Source organism: Asparagus officinalis, chromosome 6 (genome assembly GCF_001876935.1).
Source record: "Asparagus officinalis chromosome 6, Aspof.V1, whole genome shotgun sequence".
In the NCBI taxonomy this organism is placed as follows: Eukaryota; Viridiplantae; Streptophyta; class Magnoliopsida; order Asparagales; family Asparagaceae; genus Asparagus; species Asparagus officinalis.
The window spans coordinates 45,421,332-45,434,210 of NC_033799.1; the positions used below are offsets into that span (position 1 = coordinate 45,421,332).

At 33.2% G+C, this 12,879-nt stretch overlaps 1 protein-coding gene across 1 annotated transcript in view; it reads right to left on the bottom strand.

The window, feature by feature from the left end:
* LOC109846119 (late embryogenesis abundant protein At1g64065-like) overlaps positions 12,387 to 12,879 on the bottom strand; it is a gene marked incomplete at its 5' end in the record, with an annotated part of 817 nt that continues 324 nt past the window's right edge. The window contains 2 exon segments of the mRNA XM_020415346.1: positions 12,387 to 12,876; position 12,879. The exon segment at position 12,879 is cut by the window's right edge and continues 324 nt beyond it. Of these exon segments, the coding sequence (XP_020270935.1) occupies positions 12,677 to 12,876; position 12,879 (201 nt within the window).

Consider the following 12,879-nt stretch of genomic DNA (forward strand, 5'->3'; position numbering starts at 1 on the left):
ACGGTTGTATATGAATAAAGATACTGCTAAGAAAATGAGGTGGCACATGGAAGAACGTATTGATGATAGTAAAATCAGACATCAGGCTGATGCAGAGGTGTGGAAGCATGTGGATAGAACTTTTCCTTGGTTTGTGAATGAGTGCATGAATGTTAGATAGGTTTGTCTAGCGACGGATTCAATCCATTTGGGATTATGAGTTCCAGTTGGTCTACATGGCCTGTTGTATTAACGCCTTACAACTTACCGCCTTGGCTTTGCATGAAACAACCATATATGATACTTTCATTATTGATATCGGGCAAGCATGCACCAGGTAATGCCATAGATGTGTTTTTAGAACCGCTAATTGATGAGTTAAAACAACTCTGGACTGAAGGGGTTATGACATAATGAGTTAAAACAACTCTGGACTGAAGGGGTTATGACATATGATACTCATGCAAAGCAGTCTTTCAGACTACGTGCTATTTTACTATGGACAATTAATGATTTTCCAGCCTATGCGAATCTTTCAGGTTGGTCTACAAAGGGAACATATGCGTGTCCAGTGTGTGATCCAGAATTCAAAGGTCTTTATCTGTAGCACAATCAAAAGTTTTGTTATTGGTTTAAGAGAAGGTGGTTGAACATAAAACACATGTACAGAACAAAAAAATGGAGCAAGTTTTTTTATGGTACTGTTGAGAAGAGAGATGCTCCACGTCCATTAGGTGGAGATCAGATTGTACATTTGCTTGAGAGGTTCCCTGCTGTCAGATTTGGAAAGAAGCACTATTCGAAAGAAGATTTACTTGGAGTAAGAAACTTGCGTATTAACAAAAGGATACTAAAACCAAAGAGACAAGCATAAGTGGTGAGTGATGGGGATGAAGCCATAAAATTGCCCACAGGATGGACAAAATTCAGCATTTTTTCAATTCCTTTATTGGAAAGAGCTAAAAATACGTCACAACTTGGACGTTATGCACATTGAAAAATATTTGTAATAATCTTTTGTCCACACTGTTGTAAGATGCTAATAAATCATAGGATGATCTACGAGCTCGTCTAAATCTAACTGCATTGAACATTAGAGACGAACTGCAACAAAAAATTATCGGAAATGATAGATTATAGTTACCTACGTCTCATATTACGATGTCAAAAGTTGAGATGCAAACATTTTGTCAAGTTCTCAAATCAATAAAGTTACCAGAGGGTTACTCCGCAAACATATCAAACAATGTACAGGTGCAAGAAAGGAAAATATTAGGACTTAAAACTCATTATTATCACGTGCTTCTTCATCAATTTCTACCTGTGGCACTACGCAGTACTATGCAGAATAAAAAAATAGTGAAGGTTATTATTGATATTTGTGGATTTTTCAAAAAGCTTTGTTCTAAAGTAATAGACGCCCGTGATTTTGAGAAACTTGGAGAAAATATTTCAGAAACAATGTGTGAAATAGAGATGTTCTTTCCTCCATATTTTTCACAATAATGGTTCATCTTACACAACATCTCGCGGAGGAGGCTGCAATAACAGGACCAGTCCATTATCGTTGGATGTATCCAATAGAGAGGTTAGTATTTAGAAAAATTTAATCGTTACCTATCAATATTTATATCTATTAAATGTTAATATCTTTACATCTATATCTGATTAATTATCAATTTTAGATATTTGGGTTTAATGAAACATCAATTGCGTAACAGAGCTCGACCAGAAGGTTCAATAGCTAAAAGTTACGTGAGAACCGAGTGTTTCTTATTTACCTCTCATTATATGAGAGGGGAACAAACTAAACTTCAAGCACCTATTGATAATAAGGATAACACAGTTCTCTATTCTCGCGGGCTGAACAAAAATTATACTAACATATTGTTAGATCAAGCGCATGCATATGTAGTAAATAATCTTGAAATCTTCTCGGAATACCAGAGGTAAAATATCTAAAAAGAGTTTTGAATACTATTTAATATTTAATTTTTATTTTGACAATAATAAATAAATTTATTACATTAATAGGTAACATCAGGAAAAACTTAAGAATGAAGTTACCGGTAGTACAGCTGTACATGACATTAAAGAAATGCATATGAAGGAATTCCCTGCTTGGTTGAATAATGAAGTAAGTATTGTTAAATTTAGCGATCTTTAATTTTTATTTTGGTAAAAAACTTAGAAATTATTGATTTAAAAACTTAGAAATTATTGATTTAATAGTTTTCTTATTTTTAATATTTAGATCCAGGAACAACTTGTCCTTAATAATCAAATATCAGAAGAAGTAAAGGTTCACGCAAAGCGGCCTTACTATGCCGTAAATCAATATAGTGGGTATCATGTTAACGGTTATAAATTTCACACAATGAAGGTTGATGATTCGAAGGTCACCCAGAATAGTGGTGTCATGACTACCTTCTCACGGGAATGTTTCTCAAACAGAAGAGATCAGAATCCGGTTAAAAATAATATAACATATTATGGAAGATTGGAAGATGTGGTGGAGATATTCTACGGCTATGGTGGTCCAAATGAACATAAATACATGATGTTCATGATTCGTTAGTGTTTTACAAAACCTCAAAAGGAACCCTTTGGATTTACAATTGTCAATCTCGATAAAGAAATTGATAGTGATGAAAAAATCATGTTTGCATCTCAGGTGGGATAATGTTTCTATGTGAAAGATCCTACGAGAAGAGTGGGTTGTCCTGTACAAGGATTCTAAGGCTTATATTCAACCTTCTACCAATGAAGAAGATGACGAGAGCTATATAAACAACTTCAATGAGCTAAATGCAGCGATCGATGAATTCTCGTACCCTCAAAACGTAGTGTTTGATACGGATGCTCCAACAACTCAGACAGACATTTCAAATATTATCACAGACATTAATAGGAGCTAAACAACAAGTATTTGTAATCGGGTCTTCATGTAACTTTTTTTTAGTTTGCAAATTGTATATTCAGCTTTTGGACAATATAAATTGTATATAAATATGTAATATCTTATTTTGTATATTCAGTTTGCAGATGCCTACAAACTTGATGTGAAATAAAAATTTTAGTAACGCAATAATACATCTTGTTTTTATTTTTACCAAGCCAAATTGCATCTATACTATATTAATTTGTATATTTATTCAACTTGCAGATGTCTAAAAACATTAACAGGAGGTTATTCGAAGCTAACCCCAGTCAAGACCAATCCATCGATGAAGAGCCACCGGGTTCAGAAGAGATGTCAGGTATAACTTAGTTTAACTTAAGTATTTTTTATTCATGATATATGCACAATGATAATTTATTTGTTTTATTTTTTAGGTGAGGGCGAGGAAGAGCCGACTCCCGTACCATTATATGCAGATCCTCCAGTGATACTTCGAGCATATATTCCCGGGATTAAGCGCGGGCCTTTGCCAGCATGTGCAGAGGTGTACAGACGCAAGCAGACAGAAAAATACATGCTTACCAAAAAATGATTGGATGAATAGGGGCCACAGATTGATGAGATATTATCTGATGCAAAAAATGAAATCAGACAAAGATTTGGTGAGTTTGATCAAAAATTTTTGAGTATTTAATAATAATAATTTTAATTCTAAGAGCTTAAAATTGATTAAATAAAAGTGTTGATATATTTATTATTTTGTATTTGTTGTAGGAGAAAAACTTTTCAAGAAAAAAGGACGCTAGGGAAGTGACTTTAAAAAAAAGTTACCAACGGATGGTTTTCGTGCAATTGTAAGACGGGGACATAATGGGATTCCAACCGGGCAATGGGCTAATAACTTTAGCTCATATCTTGGATGCTTGATACGAAGGAGTGATAATATGAATCCTTATTATGAGGCTGAGGAGCAGCCCTTTTATGTCCTAGAGAGTATATATCGAGATTGTTAGGTAAATTCCTCTATTTAGATCAATTATTTTACAATTCTGTCAATTGTCCATGCTTAACTATATGTTAATATTTAGAGATATTTCAACATCAAAAAAAATCCCGTAGGATGGGAATTTTTATTTGGATACATGGGAAAGTTCAATCATTCTTTTCGGGAGTGGAGACATGAGATAAAGAAGAAATGCTATGATTGTTTCAGTCAAAACTGGGAGAGGATATACAAGCGAGATAAGAGGGTTGAGCCAGAGTATTTAGCTGCACTTATAGTATTGTGGGGCCAAGAGGAGCACCGGGTAAATTTGTATAGTAGTTAATTAGATTCAAGTTATTTATCTGAAACTAGTGATATATTTTAGTGTATATTATAGCTTGTACTAAAATTCTCTTTGTTCATATTGAAGAAAAAATGTCAGAGAAATAAACTAAATCGATGGAAGAAAGATTATGATCATCATACGGGGACTACTTCATTTGCTTAGAGTGAGGATCAATTTTGTAGGACAACGATATAAAGTCTTTTAATCTTCTATATATATTCTCTTCGCTTCTTAGAATATTTAATAAATAAAACTAATAAATAAATTTTTAAATCTCAGAACGCTCCCTTTATCCCGCTGCCAGAACTGCATAGAAGGACGATGGTTCACTTTAAGAAGGGGTACGATGACGATGAGAATAAGAAACAAAAACTACAATTGGCCAAGAAAATGCAGGTTATCTAATTCAACATTAATTATTACTTGAAATTATTGAATTATCTTAGCTCTTATTAGCTTGTTCGTTTGTTGGGAATTTACTGTTTGCACTCTTTTTCTCATTTCAGACTGTCCCAAAAATTAAAATGACATACGTTCCAAATATAATCCAATTTTTTTTACTGAACTTCTAATATTACTTAATATCTAGTGATTCTATCTTGCTTATTGGAATAAAAAAATAAAAAGGAGGAGGAGGAGGTATGCAATATAGTTACAGAGTATAACAACTTCATAGACAAAAGCTACTGATACCCTCTGTTTAATATTATTCCACTGTGAAACTTCATCTTTTATTTTACTTGTTTAGGTAAATATATCTTTTATTATTGGAATGCCAATTCTTAAATTCATTGTTTTGTCTTTTAGGAAGCTCTGGAAAACACATATGTTGAGGTTGTTGCACAGAGCCAGGAGCTCTTGACTAGAGAGCAAAATTATAATATGAGCCATTTAGTTTGTGGACATCCCAAAAAGGGGAGGACCAGGTGGATGGGAGATGGATCTCAGAGGGTGTCTACCCTATTCCAACCTCCGCCGATTTCAACGCCATCGACTATGCCCTCGGGGCCCTCTTACATGTCGCAGGAGGATTGCACTCTGCAGGCGATGCAGCTTGTTTCCTCTGTGATGAATACTTTAGATGATCAGATTCTCGAGGAGATGTGGGAGGATATTCAAGAGGAGCTTATGCGAGTGATCCACCCTACTGTTACTTTTACAACGGTTTCCAGGAAAATAATGAAATCTTGTAGAAGGCGGGTTCCTACTCGGGTGCAAAGCCAGATTATGAACTTTTTGGCCTCTCAAAAGGCATTTACTGATAGTGGAGAGAGTAGCAGACAGGCATACATGTTATATATGTAAAACATGATTACACATAATATTATGTGATTCTAAATTTAAATTATTTTGTTGTTAGAGTGGAGATGATGCTATTGGGAGCACGAGTCGTACGGATGTAGCCGCCAGTGGCAACGCGGACGATGACATGGATAGGGCAGATAACCTATCTTAGTGAGTTATATAATAAACTCGTGTTTGTATATTGGACATCTTTATATTGGAGATATATGCTTGTATGGTTTGTTGTGGAAATTTTTTGTGGATTTAGAACTTATCGTGAAAATTGAATGGATGCGAAATGTTTGTGAAATTTGGATTTTACATATTTCGAATGTTTGTGAAAATTGAATGGATGCGAGATGTTTGTGAAATTTGGATTGTACATATTTTGAATATTTGTGAAAATTGAATGGATGCGAGATATTTGTGAAATTTGGAATGATGTACATATATCGAAATGTCGTTGTTTGAAGATTTGTATGTATAGGGAATTGATTGTGTAATCAGCAATATTTTTTTAGCTGATGATAAGCATCGCTGACAGGAAAACCGTCAACGATGTTCAAAGCTGACGGTTATGTCGTCAGCGATTGGTATAACATCGCCAACGGCAAGCCGTCGGCGATGTTTATCGCTGACGGTTTTAAATTATCGCTGACGGAATGCCGTCAGCGTTATTTAGTTCGTCGCTGACGACAAGTCGTCAGCGATGTTAATCGCTGATGGTTTACCCGTCAGTGATGTTTATAATATCGCTGACGGGATTATCGTCAGCGATGATTCATTATCGCTGATTGATTTTACCGTCAACGTATTATCGTCAGTAAAATATATTACTGACGGCTCCCCATCAGGGTTAATTCTTTTCTGACGGGACTTTTGCTAACGGCTTATCCTTGACGGCTAACGGTCAAGGATATATATCGGCGACGGAGAATTAGCCATTCTTGACGGGATTTCTCGTCAAGGATGTCTGGTTTTCCACTAGTGTGTAGTGAAAATAATAATAACCATGATAAGAGTATTGGCTACTGTTTTTGTAACTCATGATTTGATGGCATTTTAATATATGTGCATTCTTAAGTTACTAAAAAAAGCTATTAAATAAATCAAGCTCATAACTGAAACACCTCTCAAATAATGGAGAGAGTGAAATGTGCTTGTTGTCAACTCTCACATCATTATATTTGTAAGTAAAATATTATTGTTTTATATAAACTGAAAATTTTATTGAATAAAAGGATAAGTTTTCAAAATAGACCATATCAGTAATTTACTTTTAAAAAATAACCCCTTTAAGATTTAATTGCTATTTTCGACTTGGTCGAAAATGACAAATAAAGTTTAAAAACTTCACAGGATTTAAAATCATGTTAAGCTTAGTACCTGGTTAACCACGCTAATGAAGCTTTAAAGAAATACACCGAAACTTCACGGAATTTTAAATCCTGTGAAGTTGCAGACCTATTTTTACAGAGAACTCGATACAAACTCTCTAATAAATGCTCCATGCAACTTCATTGGATTTCAAATCTTATGAAATTTGGTTATAGTTTCACATGGCTTGGTCTATTTCGTGATTTGGTTGAGTAATTTCTCGACTAAACTTCATGAGATTTTAAATCTCGTGAAGTTTTTAAATTTTAATTATCATTTTCAACCTGGTTTTAGCTAGGTGACTAAATCAGATCGAAAATGTTAATTAAAATTTAAAAGGGCCGATTTTAAAAAATAAATTTCTAATAAATCTATTTTAAAATTTTGTCATAGAACAAAAAGGCTTTCACGGCCCAGTTTCCACCGTAGAAGAAAACTTGCAGAAACGGATTGTACAGAAGATGACAGGGAACAATATGTTCATATTGTCACTCCTTGTTTCCACATTGTACTACTTTCTTCATTATTCATAAGCAATCTTTGCTGTAAAATTGGATGTGACTTTTATTTAAAAAAAAATTAGGTGTGACTCTATATTTATTATTATACTGAAGAGTTCAGATGCGCTGTCAACAAAATACCGTTCTATCTTATTAATTATTATTCTAATGTAAGTTATCTCATTAAATACGATGCTCTTGCCAACCATCCAACTTTGGTCATTTTTTAGCTTAATAATAATAATAACTACTAATAATAAGATACTTACTATAGATATAGATAGTATACTTATAAGCAACTAGTGTAGTGCACGTGCGTTGTACGTGAAATTGTATTTGTTTCTTGTTCTAAATTTTTTAATTATATAAGAACTTATCAAACACAAGGGATAATTATAGTTATTATCCTTGTCATGTATAAATATATATTACAATGCTCACTCATAAAGATAACTACAAATGAACCACAAATATAAAAAGGCTTAATCTAATTTAAATATTTTGATAGGTTTAATAGTAAATTTAACAAATTGTAAGAATTAAAGTGTTTTAAAGTTAGCATTGCATGAGAGTTTTCGAGGGAGAATTATCATTTTTGCATGACTGAGGGTACTTCATGAGAGCCCCAAATTACTTCACACCACCAACGAATCAAGTAGTGTTAAGGCTCTACACACAATCACCGACAAATCAACCAAAATACGTAGCCCAAGAATGCCAATATCCTACTTAGACTTCAGTTTCTTCAGCATGTAACTTCTTGCAACTATGCACCACTTGAGCACTAATACTCCTTAGCACCGATGGCTCTGGAATTAGTACTAAAAATACAATTTATAGAAACTTTAGGGTATTTAAGTAAATCTAAATTCAACTGAGGGTCTATATGTGCAAAATATGTGAAACCAGTGGCAGATTTAGATTCTTGAGTTGAGTTGTAGTTGTACCACCACAAATTTATAAATTACATATAAGCCCTAGTAACATTTATAAGCTTCCCCTTCACCCTCTATAAACTTTAAAAACTACACCATAACCTATATCAAAACCCATTTAAACAATTCCGAGCAATAGTTAATTTAGGGTAAGTTAGAAAAGTTTAGAAAAATCTCGGTTACTCGATCATATGAAACCATCTCAAAAAAAAACAAATTTAATAAATAATTTTCAATAATTTTTTATTAAAACAGAAGTAAAAACTTACCATAAAATGGACGTTGCCCTCACTTCAAATTTAGTTCCTCTCTAATTTGGTGGTAATTAGAGGATCCAATTATTCGAGTCATTAACTTTCATTCTAATTTCAAGGGCCAATCATAGGCATCATTTGTAGAAATTAACATTTTTGTTTTAAGGCAAGATCTTGGGTACAAGTTGTATAAATTAGAAAATTTTATTTCAATTAATCTTTTTTCTTTTACACTATTGTCATATTGGTTTTCACAATAAGGGATTTTAATAGAAAAGTGATTTTCAAAACAATAGTAGAAATCCTACGTGCTGTAATTTCATCCATTGAAATCCAAATATAGGATAAATTTTGAGATTATTGGAGAAGATCTGGATCCTCCTAATTGGAGAGGAGTTGAACCTCTACTCTAATTATCATCTAATTGGAGAGAATTCGCTTTTCCTCACTTAGAGAACTCAGAATCCTTAATAGTCTCTTTTTAGCTTCTACATACTATATATTGGCATGTACCTAAAAATATACATGCATGGATATGTAACAAGAAATGAGAGGAAAAATACATAAAAAATAGAGAATGAAGAATTAAAGATTTTGACCTACTCGAATACCTCCAAAGCTAGTGCCTCCCTTCCGACCTCACTTTTTTGGCAGCTGCACCCATTTTATCGATAAAATCAAACTTATTTACTGGATTCCAATAATCATACTAAACCAAGAAATGAGATTTTTTTTTCTTCTAATAAACTTTCACTCAAGAAAAAAGGATAAATTTTACTTCTTGGGTGAATCAATTGAGCTTCATGGTACATTGATCAGAAATCTTAATCGCGTATAAGAATCTCGAACATTTTTCCGCCTTTAACAAATAAGTTGTAATAAACTAAAATATCAATACTTGCATCATATTATGCATTTTTGTTCTATTTGCATGTTACTGGGAAAACATGTATGTGTTTATTACTTTTAACAATAATTTGTTATAAACTGAAAGAATTATAACGCACACTCATATCTATTGATTACGGAGTAAATGCTTACTACCTTGTTGCCTTTGGACTTTTACGCTTACTCATGATATACTTGATATATTATAAATAACTATTAACATATAGCTAAGTATTTATTGCTTTATTAACATCAAATGTTTAATATTCCTATTAATTTAATTATAAATATTTATTTTTTTATTATCATTTCTTTAGTACATGTTAATAGATATTATTATATTGAATTATTATTATATAATAATAGAGAAGGAGTTTAATTGAATTAATTTTGTAATGGTAGTGAATGCAAATTGGAGGTGTATTTATTACATTTAATTTAATTTGTGGTTATGAGAAAAATTTGAAGGGTTATGGTTTATGTATGTATGTGTTTTATGTATTCATACATGTGTTTTTATGTATGCATGTATGTGTTTTAGCATGACTCAGAGGGTATTTTTTGAAGAAATGTTTTAACATGGCAACACACTTTTATATTAGTATTAGATATTAGATATTAGATAGATTAGATTAGATTAGATAGTTTAGATATAAGATATTGATGATGTGATATTATTTAATGGCGTTAATTGAGATTTTTGTTGAAGGTATTGGGGAAAATTTTTTTTAACACCTTCACACTTTTAGAGTAGTATTAAATAGATATTAGATAGATTAGATTAGAAAGATAGATAGATAATAATTAATAACAATAAGATCCTTACAATATAGTATACCTATAAGCAGTAGTTTTGATATAAGATATTGATGAGGTGATATTATTTAATATTGTCAAGTGAGTTTTTTATTGAGGGCATTTGGTAAAAAACGTTAACACCCTTCACACTTTTAGATTAGTATTAGAGTAATGTAGTCTATAATTCTTCTCTGGCTTACTTGACCTAGATCAGACATCAAACTTTACTAGATTTATTTGAACCCCTTAACTTGTGGATGAAATATATTAGTTAGACGTTTGGCCAATCGAATGATATCAATTAAAGTTTGAAAAATCTCTTTTTAAGAACTGACCTTCACATAAATGTCATCGCACGAGAGGAATACAATGTTTATTTGTATGTATGTGTGTGTATAGACCATTAGGATTTGAAACGATCTGGATATAGGAACAAAGATGATGTAGCAAATTAAAGTTTATAGATAAATATGATTAAAGACATTTAGTTAAATGTAGTGTCCACTTTTCACTTATGCCTTGTTTGGATGGGGATGAATGAGGGAAATGGGAAGAAAGGTAAATAAGTTTACATTGTTTGGGACCTTTTTTTTCAAAGGGAATAAAGGGAAAGGGAGTTGACAAAGGTTACATACATTAGCTTCCATTCTATATAATTGGAATAATGTCCAAATTGGGAATAGAGGAGGTAAAAGATTTTGGACCATCATGATATGAATCCAAGAGCTAAAAAATGAATAGTAAACTCCCAAACGTATTGTTAGGCTTGGTTTGGTAGGAGGAGAGGTGGGGTGAGGTGATGGTAAAAAAAAACCCTTTTAGTAGAGGGTTTTTGAATGGTGGGGGTGAGGTGTACTGAGAGAAGATGCAAAATGAATTGAAAGTGTAAAGAGAGCGAAGTATCTCTTTGATTTGGAGGGATACATAAGGAGAGAGGGAGTTTATTCTATAACGACTTTTATATCATTATCAATTTTTCATATATAATTGTCCTTTTCTTTAAAAAAAACGTTCTCCATAAAAGGCTATTATTGTACTTTAACTAACGCATCATCTCACCTCCTTCTCTCATCCTCTCAATCAAATAAGAAAAATTCATATACCTCCATTCACCCTGCCTCCAACCAAAAGAACCAAAAAACATATATCCTTTCTTGCATCTCAATGCACCTCACCCCATTTCCACCTCCCCTCCTTGTAACCTACGAAACAAAGTTTTAAATGAGAATTCAACAATTTTTAAGAGAAATCAAAATTACATTAAATTTAATGTGATAAGTTTTTGCCTTTCATTTGCACAGTCACTTGCATGCAAACAAACACTTCAAGTATTATAAGCGAGTCACTTTTTTCAATTTTATTTTTCACTTCCCCCCCCCCCCCCCCCCAAGATTTTTTTTTTCCCGAATTTGCGGGATTTGATAGGATTGTCAATAAATTTACTTCTTAAATGTAGGATATAACGAGATAATATTTTCTTAATTAGAAAAATTCTTTCTTTTGTCAAATAAGAAATTCCGAAGTTATGGGATATGATGGGTTAAACGATTTGGGCATACCTTAAATGGAGAATTAAGACTTTTCTCACATGCTTAATTATCCTAATAATTTAGCTCGATCTCGTGATTATTACATATTGGGTCCTCGTCATACGCTTACATAATTCGAAATTTAATCTTTTTTCCTCTTACTAAATTTAGAAGAATATGTCTTTATTCTTTTATCTCTTGAATTAGAAGATCTCCTAATTTTCACTTTTTGAATTTTTTGAGCGACTCGATCAAAGCCTAAAAAAGAACTCTATCCCTCTCATTTCAAGCACCAAACATTCTACAGCTTTCTTTTCTCTATCAGTCCATAATTTTGCCACAGTTAGCACCAGGCCAATTAGAAGAGTTCGTCCACACATTGAATTTGTAGGAAGTGCACATCTGGTTGTTCTTCGCTATTCCTAGAAGCGGATCATGAGGCCGAAGCCTTAAACCAAATCACAATTGGCCAATATCCTTCATAAACTGAGTTAATTCCTAATTTACAATCAAAGGCAAGCTGTATCTGCTCACTAAACAAACCAACAGTTATGATAAATGTCATGATTACTCCACTACGTTTTGATAATGGAGATTATGAGAATCCTTCTTAAGGAGCTGATACTCTTATCTGACAGAGGTCAGGCTTGGCGCTGGTGCGCCAGAATCAGAAATTGCCTGCTGCTTCTTTGCTGCTCTAACTTCTGATCAGACATTTGAATCGCATCCCGAACGTTTTTAGACATCCAGATCTCTCATCAGACGCATGTAGACTGTCTGCACTAATTAGAAGATTTCGATCATGGTAGATGTAAATTTATCTGGAACAAAACATATGCAAGAATTTTCAATATTTGTGACAAAAACATGCGATATTTGACAGAAGCCCTCCCGGCTACTCACTCCACATAAGCTTCACACACTCTATACTTCACTCTCTTAGACGCCAAAGGCCAATCCAAGCTCATACTACAATTCATCACAACCCCAATATCACCCTTAAAAACCCCAATCACGCTCACTCTACCCTTAACATCCGTAGAACTCGTCAGGTTCAAGTACCCGTACGCCATCACAGTCCCGGTCGCATTCGCCATCACGG